The 25,678-nt window shown below is 35.8% G+C and overlaps 2 protein-coding genes across 6 annotated transcripts in view; one reads left to right on the top strand and one right to left on the bottom strand.

Moving 5' to 3' along the window:
• Positions 1 to 6,559, top strand: part of swm (Zinc finger protein swm) — a 32,860-nt gene extending 26,301 nt beyond the window's left edge. The window contains exons 20-24 of the mRNA XM_068765741.1: positions 743 to 846; positions 1,962 to 2,115; positions 2,891 to 3,019; positions 4,041 to 4,139; positions 6,335 to 6,559. Coding sequence (XP_068621842.1) covers positions 743 to 846; positions 1,962 to 2,115; positions 2,891 to 3,019; positions 4,041 to 4,139; positions 6,335 to 6,418 — 570 coding nt within the window. The 3' untranslated portion in view covers positions 6,419 to 6,559. The remainder of the gene's footprint in view (positions 1 to 742; positions 847 to 1,961; positions 2,116 to 2,890; positions 3,020 to 4,040; positions 4,140 to 6,334) is intronic.
• Positions 6,560 to 18,526: 11,967 nt separating this feature from the next.
• Positions 18,527 to 25,678, bottom strand: part of LOC137923069 (juvenile hormone esterase-like) — a 53,380-nt gene continuing 46,228 nt past the window's right edge. For all 5 annotated transcript variants that reach the window (XM_068766197.1, XM_068766195.1, XM_068766198.1 and 2 more), the window contains 3 exons: positions 24,141 to 24,288; positions 20,539 to 21,806; positions 18,527 to 20,097 (listed from right to left, as the gene is read on the bottom strand). In XM_068766197.1, coding sequence (XP_068622298.1) covers positions 19,440 to 20,097; positions 20,539 to 21,806; positions 24,141 to 24,288 — 2,074 coding nt within the window. In that variant the 3' untranslated portion in view covers positions 18,527 to 19,439. The remainder of the gene's footprint in view (positions 20,098 to 20,538; positions 21,807 to 24,140; positions 24,289 to 25,678) is intronic.

The following is a 25,678-nucleotide window of genomic DNA, read 5'->3' as shown; positions in this document are numbered from 1 at the left end:
AAATATTTGAACAATAAATAATGTTGCAAAATAAAATAAATTACTAGAATTAAAAAGTCCCTGTTCCACACGAGATAGGGGAACGAGAGGTCCCCAACAGCGGGGACAATTTAATAAAAAAAAACATCTTCTAAACCTAGGGTTTTCTTATAAAAAGGTGCATTAATAATCATTAAAGTCAGGGTTGAGCAACCTTTTAATTAAACGGGCCAATTTGAATTAAAAAATTTTTAGCGGATCGCACATAATATAACATTTGCCAATAATTTACAATACGATATTTTAAATAGATATGTACATTAATAAAATATACAATTTTTATTGCAAAATAAAAATAAACAAGGTAATAACAAGAAAACTACTATCATATCAATGAGGCTTCAACATTACAGTGGGTGTCTATTGGCTTATATGATAATGAAAGCAGAGAGATAATAGTTTTTTATTTAAATATAAACATTTAACCCTTAAATGCATAATGTAAAACCGCAAAATACTACTTAAGCGTAAAATGAGTACTACACTTAAAAGTAGATGCACAGTGTTGTATATCTACACCTTAAGGTTTAAAAAAAAATAAGTATAAAAAATATTATACACATTTTTTTTTCTATTTTTACCTGCATTTCAGTGTATTTATCTGCAAGGTAAATATTTTTTTAAAGTATAAATAAAAGGGTTAAAGTCAAAAACTAAATTTAATATTAATTGTATTAAAATTGGTATATTGTTATATACACAGGAGGGACAGGACGTGACTGAGCTGATAAAGAAGATAGTTGAACTGAGACGGCAGATGTCTATCCAGTTTCCATCTCATCCCATCATGAGACGAGGACACTCCAGGTTTGTTCCTTTAATTGTATCCTCGTTAGCTTATATTTCGTTATATATGTAGAAATAATAAAGTATCAGGACGAGAATGTAAAGGAAACAGGTTTATATTGGACTAAGGGTTTTACAGGTAACCCAAGGTGTTGCCAAACCATTGTTACAAGACATGACGCCTGTCAGTGTTAGAAACGATTTTTTTATATATATACTAGCTGATCCCGCAAACGTTGTTTTGCAAAAAAAAATTTAATATTTTAATTTACAAATAAAAAATAAGGGTTGATCGTAGAGGGGTGAAAATTTATGGTTGTATGTATTCTTGTATGCTGTATCATAAAAAATAAAAACAAAAAATTTCGTTAAAAAAATAAAAAATTTTTTTTAAGTGTGAACAACCTTTATCACTTAGGGGTATAGAAAATAGACAGAAGCCGATTCTCAGACCTACTGAATACGCATATTAAATTTGGTAAAAATCAGTCAAGCCGTTTCAGAGGAGTTCAAGTTCGAACACCGTGACACGAGAATTTTATATATTAGATATAGTTGTAATGGAATAGGCGTTTGTCTTCCATCTCACCTGACGGAAAGTGTAGATGAAGACGAAGATGGTACACGCCCATCCAAAAGAAACCTGTACAATATACTCTATATTAAAGACTCAGAATTCAAACTCGTTAGGAAAAATAGACCTAGACATGTCGTTCCAAATCTTGGCGACTCTCACCAAAAACGAGCTGTCAAATCGATTAGTTCGACTTTTGGGTATGTCGACAACGTATTTTAAATAAAATATTATTGTTTATGGTCCTGAAGTTTGTAGTATATCCAAAGCAATCGATTTTAAACTGTATTTTTGAGAAAATTCAATATGAAGCATTCTTTCCGAGCAGATATACATTCACTTCTTTGAAGCTTTTACATTTATAGCCAATCGGCCTGTACAAGTAATTCTAAATTCAATAATAAAATTATTAATTGAATGTCTTATCTATATTCTTATTTTTCAAGCTATCGTATCGTGAAACGAAAAATCCGGTAAGAAATATTTTAATTAAGCATTTTATATTCGCATTTGTATCGCGTTTAAGTTTAATATATGTTAATATTGTAATGTTTTTTTATAGGGGAGGACGTTTCGGTAGCACGAGGTTTGTGCGTGGCGGCGCGGCGGCTGGAAAGGCGTTCAGTGTCAACCAGAGCGTGGACCATCGCCCTCGTGCGTTGCTCGTCTCCGGTTTCGAGCCTGATGAATTGGACGCACTGTTGCTGCACTTCGCGGTATGGGTTCTCAATTTTTTGGTTGTAGGGGGGGGGGGGAAGGTGTTCTTCAGTTTGGCCAAGATGTCCATGCCTTTGAGTAGAACATAAGGTTATACATAAGACCCGTTCAGAGGTTGCACCTATTGAGGAACACCCATCTAGCCTTATGCTAGGGTTTCTTTTCTAAACAGGAAGGTAGTGTACAAAAAAGGAAGAGCTCTAAATGTTCCAAAATAAAATAAACAGAAATAAAATAAAGAAAATGTGAAAATGAAAAATGAGAGAGGAATGGAAGGTCATAGAGCGAAAGAGAAAGACAGAAGAATTGTGGTAAGAATGAAAAGAATGATAGATCATATCATTATCATTCATTTCGTCATTCTTTTTATCATTCTTTCGTTCTTACTTACTTATTTTTTTATTTTCATTATCTTCTTTCATACATCATATGAAATAAGTGAAGCGGGGGCCATTATAAAAAAAATTTCCAAGACATCGGCAACAACAACAATCCCATGTGCTGTGCTATTCTGGATGTCTTTGAAACTCCCTAATACCACCACGATGATTGGATAGCATTCGGAGAAGAACCTTAGCTTTTTTTATACTGTGGAATGTCACCATAGCTGAATTCAATTTTTGTAGTTTCTTTGATCTTTTGGTAAGTAATGGGAAATGGTTGCTGGAAGCCACTGCAAGGCTCGACTCGGGCTTGTACTTGTATTGCTAGAGTAGTTTAATTATTTATATGTTAATAAGTAAAATGTTAACCATTGTTCGTGTTGATGGGCAGCAATTCGGCGAGGTGACGGGCAAGGAGGTGAACCTGGCGGTGCCGGAGCTGGTGCTGCAGTACCGTGCGCGCGCGCAGGCCGAGTTAGCTCTGCAGCGAGCGCGACACTACAACGACCGCACTCTCTCCGTAAGTCATCAACATCATCGTTTGTAGCCTTAGGAGGTCCATTACTGGACAAAGACCTCACAAATAGTTTTCCACTAGGACCTGTTAACAATTATACCTTACATCATTATCGTTTTAACTGTAAGCCGTCAATTGTTGTACATAGGCTTCCCACATATATTACCAACAGGACGGGTTGGAAGCGACATCTAGTGTCTTCCGACGACCTTAGTAAATTCGTCAGTCCATCATTTGGGTCGAGGTTTTACTTGCCGCTTCAGAACCTTAGGCCTCATGGGTCATTTATTCCGCTATAGCCTATACTCTTTCACTCCGAATTGCCATTCGATCTCATACACTAATTTTAGTGTGTAAACGCCATTATTTCCACAGTACAGCAGTATATCTAATATATGAAATTCTCGTGTCACGGTGTTCGAACTTGAACTCCTCCGAAACGGCTTGACCGATTTTTACCAAATTTCACATGCGTATTCAGTATGTCTGAGAATCGGCTACTTTTCCATACCCCTAAGTGATAAGGGTGGTCCACTCCTAAATTTTATTTTTAATTTTTAAGACAATTTTTTTGGTTTTTATTTTATTATGATACAGCATACAAAAATACATACAAACCTAAATTTTCACCCCTCTACGATCAACCCTTATCTTACATTTGTTAATTAAAAACTTTAATTTTTTTTGCAAAATAACGTTTGCGGGAAATATATACTACAGGACTATGTGTATTCTTTTGAGTTCATTTAATATTTCATTTAAAAACTATGTCGCTTGAGCTCCTGGCGTCGGTGGCAAATAAAGCTTCTCGAACATTATCATTTCTTTGAACGTTTATATATATATTATGATCTCTGTTTTCACACTTATTTCGAAGGGAGAAAGAATGTCATAATACACGGTCCCAACACTTACACTGTATATTTTTCTACCCTCAATAAAAAAATTCAATAATCAAGCAATATGTAGAAGTGAAATGATATTTTATATACATAGATAAAATGTAATCTGTATATATTGACAGATAACGTGGGTGACAAACAACAAACTGGTTGGTGGCGCTAGCCAACCCACGCAGGTGCAGAACGGTGATACGGCTCCGGAGGAACCGAAAGAGAATGAGGTGAGTTGTGTTGAGTAAAGTAACCCAAGTTACTCTTTATTACATCAGCTACCTGCTAGTATAAGTTCCAACTAAATAGGTCCAGCCATTTCTGAAATAAGCCGGAACAAAAAGACGGACAGACAAATAAATAGCAATTTTTATATAAGTACCGTATATTAGAAACAGACACTCTGATTTCATTTAGTTATATAGATAACAATCGTCACAGACTACGGCAGATATTCAGATGTTAAGAAAGGCAATCGAAGTTTCTGAGTCGACTAATTCCTTGTATGGTGTCTTAGTGAAATTAAATATTTCAAGGGGTTTCCAACTTCTCAATTCTTCCTTCATCACTGAAGGTCTTGACTGAACCAATGATTAGCTGTTTCCGTGCTGTCCTGTCTTCTTCCATTGAGGCAGTAACAGAGAGTATACAGCCTACAATGTCCATTGCATTTCTGCCACCATTTCAAACCATCTCTCCTAATGTACTGTTCACAATTAGCTGTCACAATGTCTGGACTCATTATCAAAAACAAATTTTGTTCAAGCAATCAAGTTCACCATACAAAGCTGTATCCATACACTATACTGCAAGTTAAATTATTGACTTCACTTTATCAGATCAACGGATAGGTGATGCTATCTATTTTAACTACAACCAGTTGTTTATAGAAATTATCTAATTGTATCCGGGCTATATGGCCTAAATAACCGGAGAAGAATTTCAACTAACATGAATCGTGATTTTGAATTGGTCGAGGAAGAACTAGTTAGAACATGGCTTTAGTGGTCTATGTATACATATTTGAAACTGAGGTTATTTGGCCCAAGTTTTTCATATATTAAAGATAAAGAGATAATTTATTTAACTTATAACAGAATTTTTGTTGATCAACAGCTGTTTTTTTTAATTGACTATCTTCTCTCTATCACAACGTGCTAGTTCTGGAGAAGTAGCAGAAGAAATTATACAACAATACATCTTTTAATAGTTAAATAATACCATTTTATGTATACATTGTCTGATATAGCCTGAATGAAATAAAAATCTAACAGGCTGTATTATTTTCAACTAAAGTATTTATTTTATTTATTAATGCACACATGGAAACAAATAAAGAACCATACGAAAGAAAATCTCTCTGCCAAGGTATATATAGATATATATTTCAATAAATGTAAACAATTTACTATTTGGAAAATTTTATTGGACAAATGAAAGAAAAAAATTAAAAAGCATACAAAATACAAGGTATTTAAGACAAGTCAGTTGAGTAAGTATTATGAATGTATGTTTATATAAAAGATTTCTAAATTCTGAGACTTACTGTTTGAATAAATCTCATGTGAGTCTTGTCAATTGCACTCTTAACCATTCTACAGAGGGATTGTCATGAGATACACAGTTAACATAATTGTTACCCTACTCACAGCCAGTCCAAGGGTCCAAGTTCACAGTGTAACAGTCAAATGTGCACTTTGGGATCATTGTCCCACAGAGAAGTGCAAATATAATATACTAGGTGTGTGTTCATACTAAACACTGATTAAATTTTTATATACATACATATTTATTATAAATATATATGAGGAATATGGAAATGTTTAGAGGGGGCCTGTGTATGTGTATAAATATGTATATATATACACACCGGGTTAATTGAAATTAGTGCATCAACTCTTGCACCTATCTACATCAATCCCAATATATATGTATATATATATATATACAGTAATACCTCGCTTTGCGCGACCCCGTTATACGCGGTTTCACTATAACGCGAATTGCAAATTTCGCGCTCAAATGCCTCGAATTACGCGAAAGAGTGCGTATAAATATAATGTAGTCATCAACTTCTCTATGGTGTCTTGGCCATCTGTCAAACAATTAAAAACAGTGTTGGGTGTTATGAACGTATTTTACAAGAACGTAAACAAAACGTTACCCAAAAGACAACAGATGTATTTTTCCGTAAAAAATTAGAGTATGTATTGCAAAAAGTGTTCCTAGAATTAAAGTGATTGATTAAAATGATTTGTATTTTTTTGTAATAATTTTTGACTATGTTTAATCATAAACCTCGTTATACGCGAATTTCAGTTAACGCGTGTAAAGCGGGGTATTACTTTATATATGATGAAGAGATAAGAGAATAAGATGTACACTGCTACAAAGATTTATTTAAATTTTTTTTAATGATTTTTAGAAGCAGACATCGGAGGAGGCACTGCTTCGTTTCGACGAAGAGGAGGAAGAGGATGCAGAGGAAGACAGGTCGTGGAGGCGTTGACGTCGCGCCGGCCGCTAGCGGCTGCGGTACACGGCGCATGCGGCACGCTGCGACGCCGTCATGTACATACACCGCTCTATACTGCTGCGCATAGCTGCCCAGCAGTGGGAAGCACTGTCAGCCTTAAGGAATATTTGAATAGTACACTAAATAGTTTATAATCGATAGGTTTATATCCGTAACACCAATGTACGATAAGCTTTCGCAGCGGGGACGCATCTAGTGCTATTTATTTATATACCCTACCCCCTAGGTATGGTACCGAACAAACCTTAGGGATTCAATTTAAATATTACATTACACACCGGATAATATTATCACACTAAATATTGATTTGAATTGTTGAAGCAATATTTTAATATATTCCAGTTAACACCAGTATATATTATTTAATTATATTTTATTTTTTTCAATTGATCGCTCAACATATAACGATGACTTAATTATAATTTTAATTATTTTATATATATACATATATATTGTTTCAAATATATTATACAGGCTTTTAAACTGGATCTACATGCCTTCGTTTATAACAGGGGTGTTAAACTCCCGGAATGATTTTTGTGGTTTGGATAAATAAAATAGTAGTGTCAGAAATTTAACTTTATATACATTCATTATAATGTACAAGTGATAATATATATATCTATTTAATTTTGCCAAAGTTGGCCTATGAGTGCGACACCCCTGGTCTAGAAGGTACAATAAGACAATTTACGAGATGTATGAGTAACTTAAACTTGAATACTGCCTTATAGTGTTAATAGGATCATACACACGGATGGGTGGGCGGTTGTAATGACCGGACGAGGGATATAAAATTTTCATGTTCAGAATCAATAGAGAATTTTATGACGATTTGAAATTTTATAGTCAAGTTGTAGGAGTAGTGATGAAGGTGATGGATAGACTGTAGAAGACGTCAAGTTATGTACTTTAAACCGAAATGTAAATTCTGGTACATCATTCGCAATAATTAGGTCAGAAGACATTGGACGCAAACCACTTCCCACTGGACATATTACAAAATTATGTCCAGCTGTGGACTTCCGTTGATGCCTTGTTTTATAATTGTATAAATAAAATGTCGGTATAGTTAAAAGTTACAATGTAAATTTTAAAAGACAATAAGTCTCCTGTCATTATTGATGTATTTGAATCGATAAACGAATTCCCTGATAAATAGGCCAAATTTACATGCGCGTCGATTATTTTAACACATAAGTAGCAAGCTACCACACGCTCTGAACGCTGATCTGTTGAGAAGAGCCGGAAACTCAACAGCTGCTATTTTTCAATGAAATTTAAATGAATTCATTTTATATACAATTCAATCGTTGTGTTGCTACATATATTGTAACTAACTTTGTTTACATAACCAATCACAATCCATATTTTTTCATCCAATCACATGAGTCGTTTGTGCGAGAGCGACGAAATATGTGTGCGACAGAGAAAGGTATATATATAAATACAATCGCTCCAAGTTTTGAAGCGCGTAGTAATATATGCAGCTGATTGGTAGAAAGGATTGTACACAACAAATCACAAGTGGCGTCCGTGCGAGAGCAACGAAAGATGTGTGCGACAGAGAAAGATATAGATAAATACGAATGCTTTATGTGCTGGTGTCGGTACAAATGTAACATCGTTATATATATTCTATTGATTCTGAACAAAATTATGCGTAAAATTCTAAATATTTAGCTTAGAAGTGTTGAGCAATCTGCAATACCTCATTTAAAGCAATAAATAGTACGTTAGGTATTTGTACTAGGTTATATACCGTAGCGGTAGCGCGTCGTAACCCCTGGTAGTATTCGGTAGAGTTCGGACGCTATCGGCGAACTTCGGTTTTGTAGAGCGACGTCTCTTTCACTCTTAGGACATTTACGATATGTGCGAACAGGATGCACTTTTCTTAAACTGAAATTACTTAAGATCGGTAATATTCGTTAAATAATTCAAACAACTGTGCACCTTATGTTGTTGAAATAAAGTTCAAAAGCGTCTGGAACATGAATATCGTCTAGGAAATGTAAACATTTAACTTTATGATTAAAGTAAAAGTTTACTCTGTTATTAGTGGATAAGCGTCTGTGAAGCAACACTGCCAAGAATCTATGTGTCTCTACCATCATAATGCGTTAGAAAGAGAAAATGATATGTATAGAATACACTATATCTTTACGCGTGTTGAACATATAACACTTAAGAACTTACAATCTCCGGCGATAAATATTTTTTGGCTTCTAATGTGCTGACATATAATTATCTCTTGCCAACATAGTACAGTACCCGGCGATAAATATTGCTCATCGACCTTTGGAAAGAGACAATCGGCTTCGTAGAGCACTGTCTCTGTCCCACACTACCTATGTGACGTTTTGTCAGTCGTGCGACAGAGATAACGCTCTACGAAGCCGAAATTAGCCGATTGTCTCTTTCCAAAGGTCGATGTAATGATTCCAAAGGTCGATCTAAAGACAGCGTGTAGAAAACACGTGTTATTACGTGATCCATCCGTAAGAGACGAAACACGTGAAAACTCGTGAGCGGTCATTAATGTGTTAATGGTGAAATAAATTTACATACGTAAACATTTTTAAATTGAAAAATTGAGATACATTATTTATATTAAGGGGACCGGAAAGTAATGTCGCTTTCTCAAGTCAAATTCACACCACTACATTTTTAACAAGATTTTTATTTCTGATCAACAATATATTCACCTTCGTTATTAACAATCTAGTATATAAATCAATGTTGGAGCGGTAACAAATTAATCAGTTTTTTCGTAAAAATATGTCGACAGAAACGATCTTATTTTTCGGTCTCTCTAATATTTGTACCAGCTGTCCTCCACTCGCTTCTTGTAATGATTTTTAGTAAACGCCCCCCCCCCCATTACCTTATCATTCCCCCTCTCGGGTGGAATATAAAATCCGTTCTTACTCGACCTTTGCTCTGAAGGAATATTTCTATCAAAATCTATGTCAAAGCCTTATGCCTCCAGAGATGTCATTACAAGTCAATATATAGGTGGAAATCTCTTGTAGACTTATAAGTACTTATAATCTTTGGCTGGTAAGGTTTTTGCAATACAAAATGGCTAATTTTGACTTGGCGTTGATTTATGGGACACGTAATATATGATGATAGTATAATATTTATACATCACATTAAATTAAATCGCACAAGCTCGGTTATAGTAGTATATATATATATGTGTGTAATATGTTTTCGTAAATATTTGTGATAAATTTGAAATTATACATTTTTATATATGTTTATTTATAGTTGGACCGTATTCAATGCAGTTTTAGACACAAGAAAGATACATACGTGCAATATATATCTGGTAATTGCCGAAGATGGCTAGTGTACAGAGCCGTAGTTTTCAATTATATAGATATATATCACTGGTACAAGTATAGGTGTTTAGTTCTATTTATATATCTAATGTGGACGTATAGTTAATAGGAAATAGATAAAGTTGCATTTTGTCTATATTTGCAATAATGTTTCTTAACAAAACTTTGCATATCATTCTTGAATCTAACCTAGCGCTTATCACTTGTATGTGATATAGTGTGTTGACTATCACCTGATGTGAGAGATATATTCATTTAAATTGAATTATATCTATTATGAAGAAAAAAAAGAATTCTTAAACTATTTTCGAATAGATGGTAGATTTCTGTTGACATTATTATAAAAAAAAACCTTCTTTTAGTTTTTGCCAATATAAAAACTTATCGTTTGGTTAATTGACTTGATTTGACATTAATATGTATTAAACCATTTTATCTAAATAAAATTATTTTATATCTACTAAAATACTGGCCATTCCCATAACATGTACACTATAATAATTCAACATGGTGTCGTAGATGTTCCAAATAAAATCAGTTTATATTTATGTGTATCCCCGAGTTGACCGAATTCAGGCCTAATAGGTCAGTAGCAACCATTTCAAAAATTTACGAGATACATATATACATATATGTGTGTGTGTGTATATATACATACATACATATATATATATATATATATATATATATATATATATATATATAAATAAATACTTAATGTCCTCCAATACTTAGTCCTTTTGTTTTAGACTAAACACGCAATGCGTTGTCGGTGGTAAATGAATACATACACACATTATACATACATTATCAACATAATAGGTATGTACACACACACACACACACACACATATATATATGAAAAAGATTTTTTAAACCCTTTTAAATTTGACAATAAATTTGTTCAAGTATTCAATTATTTTAGTAAAATAAAATTATTGCTATATGAAAAAATATGAACACATATGTACATATATATATTAGTTCGAAAATAATTTGACATTTGTACAGAACCTATATACCAATATATGCCTTGTGGTATTTGACAATCATCTGGATTTTGATATCTAGAATATATACATGGAGACAAAAAGGCAGGATATCTCGGAGAAAAAAAGTTAGTTTTGTTAAGCTAGCGTTTTTTTTTTTTAAATAATTACTTACGATTCAATTAAATGGTCGTTTAGTATAATATAACAATATATCGTTTATATAAGACTTCGAGAACACATAGTGATAGAGATATAGTTTTGTATAAATTTGCTCTGGCGATCTAGCAGGCTTCCGAGTTATATATATATATATATGTATATATACTAAGAGTGAGGATTAATACAGATTGACTTCCCCGTGTAATATAAATGCGTTTGCTTCCCATAAGTAATTTAAGTACAACAGATGCGTGTGATCTATGGAGGTAGTTGGCTGATATTTCGTACAAATATATATCTATGGTTCAACTTAATATATTACTTATATGCGGAAATAAAATCTTTTTGAAAATTAATCCATATGCGGAACGAACGTGGAACTAAACATCTATTGATGCCCGGAATTGGAAGACCAAATATCTATGTCCCAGCAGTGGGAATATCGTGAACTTATGTGTTATAATTGATAGTGTCAATATTTCAAGTTAGTAGTAATAATTCTATATTATTAGGTAAAGCTATGCTATGTTCAATGCTATAGAAATAAGGATTTTTTAGAAGCAAATTTTCATTTATTTTAGTTAGGGATGAATTATTGGCATTATGTATAAAACATAGAATATCCAAGGACGCAAAGTTTCGATCGGCCTGTGCAAAAATAGGCAAGATCGGATCCGAGTGGTCGGCACCTAGCTAGCTGGAAACAAATGTTTTAGATAAGTAAGAAAAGGACCAATATTTAGCCACTTCCGCACATGCAGTGGTAGTCGTGCAACAAAGTGCACCGCCCGCCAGCCCGCTGACAAATACGTATGCGGCAAACAATGCGAATCACACAACCGCCACAGCTAAATTACTCAACACGTGAATCACCCCTCCACGGGGCATCCTCAGGAGTAACGTTACACCGATTAGTGCCAAACACAGAGCATTTTATTGCACGACTACAACTGCATGTGTGGAAGTGGCTAAATATTGGTCCTTTTCTTACTTAGGATGGACTTCCGCAAAATAACGCCTGATTCCATTAAATGTTTTAGAATTAGTATTTTTAATTTTGACCAATTTGTTGGTGTTACCATCACAAACATTTATTATTGATTTCAAATAAAAAAAACATGGAACCATAAATAAAACTTGTATGTATTGTATTTTAATTGGAATATTAATAATTTATTACAAATAAAACATTTAATTGTATCTAGCAACAATGTCGAGTTCCAAGTGGTCTAATTAAAAAAAAATGGTAGTTTTTTAGTTATTTTACTGGGTATGAACTATAAGAACACTAAAAGCCTTCAGCCAAAACATCTCTGGTGGTCAAAGCTAGGGAGTGCCCTAAGGGTTTCATATCGGTTCATATATAGGTTGTCAATCTCTCAGGAGACATTCACAGGCACGGTGAGTTCAAAGAACACTGTAAAAAATACCTTGGCTTGAGCTGATTCCATTCTGAATATGTCCTGATTATAAAACTTATGCTATGTATGAGTTAGCCAGGATTATATATATATATATATATATATATATATATATATATATATATATATATATATATAATCATTATTTGTGTATGCATTATGTCATGCGTCGAGTTCGTGATACGATTGCGTTACAGATTTTTAGTCTCACATATACTTTGGTTAAAAGACCAGGTGTATCTATATTCCCACTGCTGGCTTAGATATGGTTATAAACACAATTATACTACGACATTTAGATCCATGTTTTATATTATTTATGTGATTTTTTTACTTAATATTCGCGTTAATAAAATAGAGATCCGTCGTTATTGTTTGGCCACGCCCCTAGATTAATAGGATACGCGTTAATTTACGTTCGAAGGGCGTCGCTTAGTAACAACGAATACTATTTTAACGCGATCGGGATATAGTGTAGCGGCGTTAAATAACTCTGCTTGATTCAGGAAAGTTGTTAAATATTTTTGTGATGTTATAACGTGGACTGTATTGTAGGTGATGGTGAATGTAGATGATGATCGGTAAATGCAATTTGTAAATTTGTATTTGGAATTTATATTATGTTATTTTTTATGATTAATTTTTTTTTGTTATTTCTGTAAGCGACCGACTTGTGTGCGTATATATATGCGACTGAATGATCACAGCTCGAATTAATATGACTCTGCAGTTTTTAATAGAATAATAATAAACATATTTTTTTTGAATTGTAAAAAGAATAACCAAGTCAAGTAATTTCAGCAAATATGTAATTGTTATATATTTAATAACATAGTGTCATGTTCATTTGTGCTGAGATTTTAGGAGACGTAAGAAATATGTGGATACGCCGATGTTACATAAAAAATACTTGTTTTATTCATGCAATTGTGATTTATAGATTTAATGCGGTTTAATCTTTGAAATTATAAAAATGAATAAAAAAGACAATTCATGTTTTGGTACATAAAATGTCCAAAATACTGTTTTGTAACATGAAGTATGTTTAAGATATTGACGATAAATTAAGTCAAGCGTATATATTAATATGGACATGACTAATGTTCCGGAAAATATAATTCTGTTATGTATCGAGTATATTAAAATGTTATATGTATTTACAAGACAATAAATTATCCAACGGTCTTAAAGAAGACCAATAATTGGTTATGATTTTATAGATAAATAAAAGTTTTTGATACGTTGAACATGCATCCGGAATTTTGTGAAAATTTCAAATTATTGAGGTGACAGATTCTTGCGTTTTTTTAAAGTTATATCCGTATTATGTTTTACGTTGACAGTACCAAAAATAGCTTTACCTCCGATTAGACGCAATGAAAAATGAAATTTACTGCAGCGTATCCACATATGTCTTACGTTATATTTATAAATCAAAAGTTGATGCTTATGCTCAAACTGTATTTGATTTGAAACAATTAATACAATACTAGTGTTGTTTTGCTGTAATTTTAAAGTTCTTACTGTAGCAAACTTGTAATGTAAAGGCCTCTTCACATTAAGCGGGTATTGCAGACGCTCGTGTGAAGAGGTCTTTACACTAGTTTAAGTCGAGGAATTTATTTGTAATGGTTTTGTGTAGAAGTCCGCGTGGTCGCTGTACATACTCGTGTCGCTTCATTTTAGTTAAGTCCGTTTGTACATTGTATTTAGTGTTAACTTGCTTGTGTTACTGACTTAGTCATATTGTGAGAAAAAAAAAACATTTGAAAAGAGAACGGCGGGCCGCTTGAAAAAAGAACACACGTCGCGGCCCCAAAAAGATATTTTTCGAAAGGAGTCAGTGCATATTTTCTTAAAGGCGGTTGCGTGTTCTTATTAAAGAGATATTGTAACACAAGAAAAGAGAGGCTTGTGGTTTGAGTTTGTTTTTTGTAAAAAAAAAATGGCTGTTAAAAAAAAAGTTTGCAACCGCCAAAATAAAACACGTTTCGTGTTTCTAAGAGAACGTCTGACTGGTATTTAGTTTCAGAGCGGTTCGGTGCTGGCGCTTTTGGTATGTAAGTATAGGTAAGTAACACAAACAACTGTATATTCAACCCTGATTTTACACGATCTTAAACGTGGCTGAGTGACAACGATACACTTTTTTTTTTTTCGGTTGGGGAAATCTGGTATTCAAGATGCCCTGTCTCTGGGGGGAGGACAGGGGTATGTGGGATTCCTACCCACTAAAACCCCCCCGGTCGCCCTCTGCGCTAAACGGGGGACCGCGGTATCTCCCGGTCAGGGATCGCCACGCGGTCTTCCCTTGCGCCTTGCTATTTAACGATACACTACTTTAACGCGATCAGGCTATAGTGTAGCGGCGTTAAATTACTCTGCTTGATTAAATCTTCTTCGATCTTAAACACCAGTTCCCAAAGTTGTCCTGGACCACGTATGGGAGACTTAACGAGGGTCTACATTAGTGTGACCAAAAAATGGTGTCGCCCATGGTCCACGAAAATTTATTTGCTTTTGTGAAGAATTTTAATGTTGGCTTGATTTCACATATGCATACACATAGGCAGATAATATTTTAAGAAGCTCAGCGACTTTCATGGAATACACAAGTATGTGTATTTCATATTCTTGCACTGAATATGAAATACAAGTATATATGTTCCATATTGTACTGAATATGACATATGCAAGTTTCTATATTCGAAAGTACAAACGTGTCAAGACTTGCAAAGCGGCAATGCCGTCTGCAGCGCTTCTTTAGACATAAAGGTATGAAAGCATTGTAGCTAGGTTTGTAGTATTTGCTTGCAATCTTACATGAACTGTTTAGTATTTTAATAGTAAGATTTGCATCTTTACATTATATTTTCGAGTTTTGGGAATATGACTACAGGGGACCAACCGGATCTAATAAATGTGCTCTACGAGGTGAAAGCCTGGGCACCTCTGATTTAATGATACTGAGATTTGACCAGCAGGCAGTCGACTAATCTTAAATAACGCGCCAGCGCATTCTACCAAGTGAACAACTGAATGTTTGTCTGGAGTGTTAACTATTGTGACTTTACAAAAATGACAAAAAAAAGTTTTGTGGAAGACTGAAAAATCCGAAGAAGCGATGGTTTCATGATAACCTGTGGAAGAGATTAAAACGGATGGTTGGTGCTTACAATGGCTTTACAAGGCATACCGATGCATAGATTGCAAATAAGACAGGAAAAATAAATCATTTATAAGTTTATACTTGGTTTAATTTCTGGTACACCGATACCTCACTGCTTCGTGGTTACGTTCCAAAAAAACATGACACAATTTGAATTAAGATTTTCTATAACAAACCATGTAAAGATCGAAGATAGGTTCCAAGGTCACAAAAATACTACTTTTAAAAACAAAATTAATTTAACTCTGCCAAAAACTAAATTGGAATTATATTTACCTTTTTTGTAACCAGAAACAACACGTAAAATTTATATGTTTTTTTTTAAAAAAAAGCACAACAGACTTCATTACAACACAATACAATATGTATAATATAATATGTATTATTGAAACTGAACTCTAAAATTAGCAAAACAGAGTGAAAATAAAACTGTATTCAAATTGTGTTGTTTTTAGTTAAAAAGGGAATCCCGAATTTTGATGGCATGACGCAATTAGAAACAAAAGTTATGCCATCTTTCAGAAAAATAAATAAAAACACTAACCCAAAACAACGCAACCTCAAAAATCTGACGACGCACAGTGAAAATTAGTACTAATTAAGCAGCGACGCTACTTCGAAAAAAACGCAAAACGAGGTATTGGTGTATACGAATTCGGTGTCTCCCAAGGATATTGACTTTTGCAAAGTCGCAGTAATCAATCTTAATTAAAAGAGATACGTGTTTATTTGCGTTGCAGTTATAGCCAAAAGTTTTAATTCTCTTTTTTAGCTATCACTTGTTTTAGTATTTTTCAACCTTTTTTTTTCATGCCTCACCTTAGCCTCTAATATTCTTACGCCCACCTATGTAACGTATATATACATAAAATTATATATCGCCATCTTTTGACTTTTAAGTCACTCTCAGCAGTACACTAAGATAACAGTCTTAAAGGAAGAAAAGGACCAATATTAAGCCACTTCCGCACATGCAGTGGTAGTCGTGCAACAAAGTGCTCCGCCCGCGAGCCCGCTGATAAATGCGTATGCGGCAAACAATGCGGTTTACACAACTACCACCGTTAAATCACTCAAAACGTGTTTCACCCCTCCACGGGTCATCTTCAGAAAGTTATGTTACAGCGATTAGTGCCAAACACAGAGTCCATGCGTATGCGGAAGTGGCTTAATATTGGCCCTTTTCTTACTTAGGATGGACTTCTGCAAAATAACGCCTGACTCCATTAAAGCAGTTAAGCCCCACGTTTGGAAACACTGTAATATTAATCATGAAGCATTTCTTTAAAAGTACTAACTAATTGTTGGCAGTCGTGGCATAACCAACTTACCGGACAAATTATTGTAAAATTTAAAACCGTATTAACATTGACCAGTTGAAGTTAGCCTTTCTGTTAAGTACGGATGTGTAACAATTGTAATAATACCTTTTATTGAATGGTAGTAAAGTCAAATAAGCTATATAAAAATATTGGAAAAATAGTTTGGTGACGACAGTAGTCTAAATGTCTTACAATATTATGTCTGGAATATATCAAACCTTCAAACTATATCGCTTCTCCTCATAAATATGAAGAGAGCAAAAAATATGTAAGACTATATGGAACAAGAGTTGAAATAATTGACAGCAGTACTGAATACTTGAAAGTAGAAGGGAGGAACAGAAAAGGGACTATGGGTCTCCATACTGGTATGGTATTAATATTAAAATATATATATATATATCACGGGAGTCATTTTACACTTCGCGATTACGTTAAATACATCTAAAATTATTTTAAATTTTTGAATTTAAAGGTACTTCGTTTTTTTCTTGGAAATAATTAGTTTTGCGTGACAATTCTTTAATGAGGTGCTAGTCAAGTAAAGTTTTCTACAGACAATACATTCGTGCCTACAAATGAGCTGAACGATTGCTTCTCAATGAATTTTTAATGCGATAACCGCTCAATTATTCGACACAAAAGACGAATTTATTTCCACTCTCGCCTTTCAAACATCACACGATCTGTCCTAATTTTTCATTCGACAATTTTGTTCCATTTTTTTCCTTCTATTCTATTCTTAGGTTTATTTATTTACGATATATCACAGATTTTCTTTTAATTTTTCACTTTTATATATGTGTTTCACGGTTTGTTTAACATCACAGTTTTAATTTTTTTTTGTGTTATTATATGTTTGTACAGGTACTGATTATTCCAGTAACCAAAAATATATATTAAATTAAGATGTATGCCAATACAGATCTCGGAAGTGTAAGGAAATGAATAAAAGTCAACTCAGTCCCTAGTTACTGGAAATATTCTACCAGCATATGAAGCGGTACTCTTTGAGTGTAAGACCTAAGTCCCTTTATAAAATCTGATCGCTCGATGCTAAAGGTATTATTTTTTCCTAGCGTAAAATGAGAAGAACGACACGAAGATTGTTTTATTAGAATTATTTCAGCCATAGAACATCCATTGCTCGGCATAGGACTCCACAGATTTCCTATAAGTCTGTCTGCATGGTTTGCCGAAATGTGATCGAAAATTTTGATCAAAGAATTTAGCTACCACAGTAAATATATAACTAACATAGAACTTTCAACCCGGGACTTCGCTTGACGGCGCTGTTTTAGCGAAGTCAGCTTTCTTTGATCAACTACCAATGATCTTTTTGAACAACGATAAGCACATTTCATTCGAATGGTGTTATTCCGGCGGGAATATAAATATCTTTTTGATCTTGCAAATAGTGTAGTGCTATGTAGTAACCCGTTTCCGAGGGTCCACAGAGTTTTGCTTCATAAAAAAGAAGTTAAGGATTACCACCATCGATATCCCGTCCACTTGAACTATAGCCACTTGGCACCAGTAAACCTATTTAAAAAAATCTTTTCGTCATCATCCGTTTTAATATTTCTACTATAGTACTTCCAACAACATATGAAGTTGAATTATTTAACAGGTATTAATACATTTGATTTAATAAATAAAACAAACGCGGGTACTTTAAACAATTTATTTCGAATCATTATAATATAAAAATACACATCCATATTATTCTCTACGCGGTAGTTGGAGCGTAATTATTGAATACATCTAACGTTTATTGGCACGGCGTGTCTGTACTTACGGGGGAGTCCGCGAATTGTGAGGCAGACGTCGTTAGATGAAAACGACATCTACTCTCATTCACCTCTGGTCACTGGTTTCAAGCGCAGCACGGTTGCCAGCAGTCACATCCTGACCTCGAGACCAGTGCACTTCCCCCACCAGCATTAAGGAATTTCTCTAGTGGCGCGGTATAAGCGAGTAATAGAAGCTGATCCTTTTTCTTTTAACATTGGAAAATTACCCAACTGATGTGTCTAAATTGGACTGATATCAAAAAACGTTTTCGAGCATTCCACTTTTTATCAAAAAATTGATCACGCATTCTGATAAAACAATCTTATATTAGATGTGTAGAACCACGTTGACACTTTCTTTGAGGGTAGTATGAAAATTTAATTTAAAAATTAAAAAAAAATTACAATACGACGCAGGTATGAGTTCGGATTTTTATGGTGTCGGAGACATTTTGAGATACAAAGAATTTGCAAATTTGCGACTACCCTCGCTAACTACCACACCGCACCACCAAAGAACAATAAACCCCAATGGTTTAAGCGATTGCATATATCCCATTTATAAGATCGTTTCTACGAAACAATAAGGCCCTAAACATCACTATATTTTTTTAAATTTTTTAATTACATTTCAATAAATAATTTAGTCATAATTTTTTTCATCTGATTAAACATTTTTTAATAATCAATTTCTCCCCGAGGATCGCAAGGAATTTTAAATATAACATGTCTTATTAAGATAAAAGGAATGTTTTGTGTTGCTGCGTGGGGAGGGGTTGTGAGTGTTTTCACTTCTTGCCGCCGAGCGACTCGAAGAAGTTGACGAATTTGTTGACGCCTATGTTTTTGGGCAGATCGTCCTCTGGAGGGTCGTTGGCCCGAATCACATCCTTTGGATGTCCGTTGCTGTTCTGCACCATCTTGATCTCGTTGGAAGTTCGTGCCTTTCGCTGGTCGACGTTTCCGTTCACGTGATGTTCCTTGAAGCCGTTCTGCGGAGCCCTGTCAACGGTATCTTGTACTTGTTGTGGTGGGGCTGGTTGTGAAATAGGTTCAGGTTTCACTAGTGGCGCAGCGACTGGTTCCGGTTGGGGTATGGACACGGGCTCCGGCTCCTGTGTAACTATGGTCTGAACGTCTTGCGTTTGCTCAACGACTTGGACTATAGTTTCGACTCTCGTCTCCTCAACCACAACCGGTTGGGAAACCTCATGCTTCACATAGTCGACAATTTCTACCTTAGTCGGTGTGGGCACGTTGTTAATTTGCGGATGATCCCAGATCTTAAAGTACTTGCTGTACACCTGGTCCCAGAACTCCATCTTCTCCTTGTCTGGATTAGTTTCCAATGACAACTCTTTGCCTAGTCTAAGGTAGTAAAGGTTCTCCTCGGTCACGGGCTGCCAAGTCACCGACAGGTAATGGTTCTTGTCTGGTGTTGGGTTCCTGTAATGAATACAGGTTAGTAAGTTTCTTGTATTTCATGAACAGTATGCAGTAACAAAAGGAATTCTGGTAATATTTATATTGATCAAGTAATTTTCGTGTAGAAAAGTGGGTAATCCAAAAAATAGGAAGAAGAAAGAATCAGTCAGTGCAACTTTTCATAGGCCAAGCAAAATCACTATTAGATGTCATTTAATCTCAGATATATAGGAAACCTACTGCTGTCTTATACTTTAATAATGGAGCAACGTGGTATCTTGGGAGACTGGCCAGTTCTGGAGTTATCACTAAAATGCTCCAAATTAAAAAAAAACCTGCCTCTATCAAAGGCATTTTTGTGAGTAGAAATTGAACAAAGGTGGTTTATTAGAGCAGGAAGTGGCAATGTTAGCTAAACACAAGATATACGTAATTGTTTGAGAAATATGAAAAGCAACTCACCCGACTTTGGCGAAGTTGGTCCACAACCTCAGCATCCTCTCCCTCATCTTGATGTCCTGCTCGGACGGCTTCGCGTCCTTCTGGAAGTCGTTCTTGAACAGGTACCCCAAGTCGTCCATGTGACCCGCGTGCTGCTTTTGCTGAACTTCCGACAGCTTATGTGAAAAATTAAACTCGCCTATGTAGTCGAATTTGTAGTAATATATTGGTTTGTTGGACGCCTTCACCAAGTACTGGACGTATCTGTGGGTGTCGACGTTCATCAAGATATCAGAGAGGAGCTGTTGTCTTTCGAGCATTCCTTCCTCTCCTGTGTGGTTGCCTTTGAAGTAGAGCTTCTTGATTCCTTCAGCAACCTCCAGTGACTCGCTGCTATCTTTCTTCAGGTTTAGCTGGGGGGGTATGTACGACTGTAAGTCATTGCTTTCCCTTTCATATATGAACTCCAGGGTCGTGGTGCCGATCATAATCGGGACCTGCGCCACGCGACCTGACACCAGCAAATCTATGAAAGACTCGGTCAGCGCTGCCTCAACTCCAGGGAACTCCTTTTCGATGACCGGTGCGAAAGTGTTCATTCCCTTTTCAGTGAAGTTTTTGAAGTAATCCGTGGAATATATTTCAACGATGTCTTTCACGGGAGTTGTAGAAAGGAACTCCAGGATCTCGTCCACGCCCTCGGCATCACAACCGAGTGACTTCGCCAGTTCTTTAGCTTTCTCCAGCGGGTGGTTCTGGAACGCCCAGCTATTCAAAGCGGTTCCGGATTGGATGATGGCTTTACTGATCAGATTTTTGGACAACGGACTGGCAGTAAGGAGAGAGGTCGCTACTCCGCCACAACTCTCACCGGAAATCGTCAGGTTCCCTGGATTCCCGCCGAAGTTATGGATGTTTTGCTTTACCCAACGCAGCGCTTGTATGATGTCTTTCAGGCCTGCGTTTCCTGGCACCTCGGGGGTATTTAGGCAGAGAAAACCTAATGGACCAAGTCTGTAGTTGATGGTTACTACCACCACATCTTTCTCAACCAGGTAATCACCTCCGTACATGGCGGAACTGCCGGATCCGAACTGAAACCCGCCTCCGTGTATATGCACCATCACGGGTAAGAGCTCGCCGTCGAGTGTTGGTGTATACACATTGAGGAACAGGCAGTTTTCGTCACCTTTAAACTGTTTCTGGAAGAAAGGTTCGATCTGAGCGCTGACGTTGCCTTCGGAGGTGGCATCGCGGACCTCGTCCCACGGCTCTGGCGGCTGCGGTGCCTGGAAAAGTAAATAAAAAAATTAAGATCTTCATTCTCTTACATATCATTGACCATTCCCATGGTACTATAGCCCGACAACAGGAAACAATTGAGTCGAGGTTCGGAATACTAAGCCTGCATTAAGCGATAGCCCAGATCAAGGTCCTCTTTCGGGGGCCCTCCCGAAACTCACTTTAAAGGGCGCCCGCTCAAACGATATAAGAGTTCAGCTTTCCAAACCAGTAAAAATGTATGCATCTGACCGAGCCGAAGTACCCAAAAAATTTTTTGAGCTTTGTAACTAAAAACATGATTAAGATCACTATTTTTCAATCTTATATGTGCCATGCCCTACCTTAGCAGTTTTAAAATTATTACGCCCCCTATGTCACATAAATGATTTTTACATTAAAGCGAAATAGTTAAATTCCTGTTGAATTAATTTTCGAACTCCCACAAAAAGTCATTTATTTTATGTGTTCATTTGGACAATTTATAAAGAACACTTGCTCTCTAAGAGAAGAATGTGAGAAGATAGAGGCCCAATTTGATTTAAACTCTTATCTAATTGGAATAATATGCCACCGTGGGGGAGTTTTGATCTGGGAAGAGTAGAAAATATCTGACGTATTATTCGTAATCACTTTCGTTAATTCTATAGTTAAAGCAAATCATTCTCAGGATATATGACCTGACATAAGATATCGCGCCTTTCAGGCTATTTCAATCTTTATATTTTTTATTAAATTATGTAATTTAAAAAAAACTTATAGTTTCGATGAGTTTTATACGTCTGTTCTCAGGCCTGAGACATCACAGCTGATATACTGAATTTGATATCGAGAAGTTTTTTTTATTTAAACTACCCTCGTTTTGGATGCCACTCGTTCCCACACTTCACAAAAAAGCGGGTTAAATTATTTTTTCAGTTATTATTTTATTTTTGTTGTACATTCTCTTTCGTCCTACACAATGTCTTTTATTGATTCCTTTTACGCTTGACATGATCTGTTATTATTCGCTTGTAGATGTTCTCTTGCATCTCCTACCTTCATCTACTTTCCTAGGCCAGTTTTTCCTCGACCAGAGTGTTTATTATTCGTCGTACGTTGAATTTAAATCTATTACTTGAAATTACTTTATTCTCACAGGTTATATTAAAACATTCTCCAAGCTTTATTACCCAGATGGAGTATATATTATCTTTATTGGTGACAAATACAGCAAAATACCGTCCGTATCAACAACATACTTTGCGCTGTACGATAGCGCTATCTCCGCAAACATCTCGAGCGATAAGAGTACTGTGCGACATCTGGGGAGATGTGTTACGTAATCATTTACTTAGAGACAATTTCTAAAGGCATCATTATTTTAGACAGGACTTCCACTGTTAGATATAGATTACTGGTTGGAGAGAGGGTTCAGCTGGATCGCAGCCGGAACTATGGGTCCGATTTTTTGGTCTAGAGCAGGACTTCTTAAACTATGGGTCGCGACCCCAAATGGGGTCGGGAGTTTTTAATGTCAAATATTTATTCTACTACTTGAATATATTCGTGTGAATTAAGACGGTCAGAATCCAGTCTTATTTTTGAAACTATAATAAATTCAATTTTATAATTTTTTGTGCAATTTCTTTTATATTTGTATGGGGTCGTCAAGAAACTCGCAATCATAAATGGGGTCGTGATTAACGAAAGTTTAAGAAGCCCTGGTCTAGAGTACTACGTGACAGATGTTCGTGGGACCAGGTCTGGTCATGCCACTGGTCTTGCGAACTGACTTGCTGGTGATGGCCTTGTTCAGAGCGACGATTAGCGGTAACTTGCTGGGTGGTAACCAGCGAGTTCACACAGGTACTTGCCCCCTCAGCAAGAGGTTTATGCTAGATATGACCAACCGCAGCCGGGTGTAGTTTAGGCTAGATCCCGTGTTGGATATTGAAAAATGCGACAACTCCCGTACCATATACAGATAACATGGAAGCTAGCTTACGTAACGTTCTAAATTCGAAATGTAATTCTTTAAATATATCGGGCGATAGAGAACGCTCTAGAATACTTTCTCGACGCGTAATTGGTTGAGAATTTTTATTGTAATTTTAAATCGGTATAAATATACGCAAAGCTTGATCAATATACACATTTCTATTTCAGACTTCGTGTCTTTATTACCTCGAAGACTTTCCGATCCTGGGGAAAATCCCGCTTTATAACATCGTTCATATTACAATAGAATTTTTCTACAATCTTTTTTTAAACTTCTGAAATTTAATAAACATTTATGCATTTGTTTTAATACGGTACTTATAAAATGCACAAAACAAACTGTATATAAAAATACTACTCACTTTAAATCGTAGGGAGCCAAGTGGGGGCTTGGCGTAGGGGATGCCCTGAAAGCTGTAGAAAGCCCTGTTTGGTGGATTGCTGACCAGCCGGCCCTGAAGGGCTCCCTGCTCCACCCTCACGATAGGCGCTTCAGTCATTCTACCGCCACTGAAACAAATATATATTTTTATTATTTAATGTATATGAAAGACTGTCAGCTATAGGTTTGATTGTTTATACATGTAAAAATTTTGAATTGGTGATTATATATTATTTATGTATGTTCTATACATTTTTGTAATATGTTGTCAGCGTTTTTAAGCAGTGTAATATAATTAAATTATATATTTTAATGCGGAACAAGCAATGAGCAAAGAAATAAAATTTATGCCTTATTTATTTATATGTAAATATGCGCGAGAGTGTGTTTTATATATGTCGCAACTCTGCAATTACGCCGTCGTCGACAGATGGCGCTAGTTGTTCGTAAACATATAAAACGGGCCAACGCGCGGTAGAAACGACATTAATGAAGAGAACTTGACAGCGACAACACGTATATCCAGTGGCGTAGCTAGGGGGCGGCGAGCGGGGCGGCCGCACCAGGCACCACAAGCAGGAGGGGGACCAAAGTTGAAAATAATTTTTTGGAATTTTCTTTTTATTATTTTGAACCAAAAAAAAACTACATTCTGAATAACTAAGTTCTGAATTTTGAATTTATTTAGACTCTTTGGGGGGGGGGGGGCACCAAGCCCCAATCTGCCCTAGGCCCCAAATACCATAGCTACGCCACTGCGTATATCGTTCTCGGACCCCTCCGTTCCGTGAACTCGTTTCCGATGAAGCTATAGACAATAGACGACAACACATATATGTAAAGCTTAGCACAGAATTTACTAGTTACATTGTATGTAGTATTTTATATGTTTTGATTATTCTTATTTCTATTACGACATTTAAACACCCTCTAGTTATCTCTGCACCACCTTCTTCCAAATGCGTTGACAGGTAGAGAATATAAATATATTACTTTAGCTGTAATACAATGTCTAATTTCAGCTCATAGACGACCACTGCATGGCCTTCGAGCTTCGCTACTTTAGAGGTCCTAGGCCAGGCGCTCTCTGCGTCCTGCCACCTCAAACTCGAGGAATCTAAAAATGCCATTTGGGCAGCATTGACAATCCTATTAGGTCTCCCTTAGATATATCAGTGGTTATACCATAATCGCCACTTTGGCAGACTGGTTGGCTATCGTAGAGTTGTATTATGATACGCAGAGAAGGCTGCTGACCATCGTGCTCAAAAAACTCGAGCAGTGGCACTCTTATATTAGACTGTATCCCAGGAATCGAACCCGCGACCTATGATTGTAAGTCTGAGTTCTCTACCGCTGTGGTACCACGGTTCATTTGCACATTTTGAACCTATCTAATTAGTTATTTCATATTATAACATTGTGGGTAGCTGACTGTACCAATAGCTATTCGAAGCGGTACTTACGTAATCCGTCTTATCATTTCACGGCGTATTTATTATTATATATCATTAGCGT

Source organism: Battus philenor, unplaced genomic scaffold (genome assembly GCF_028537555.1).
Source record: "Battus philenor isolate CCGP_79_NKW_IND1 unplaced genomic scaffold, ilBatPhil1.0.hap1 SCAF_20, whole genome shotgun sequence".
NCBI lineage: Eukaryota > Metazoa > Arthropoda > Insecta > Lepidoptera > Papilionidae > Battus > Battus philenor.
Note: the sequence above shows the minus strand (reverse complement) of the source record. Positions and strands in the feature narration are given on the sequence as shown.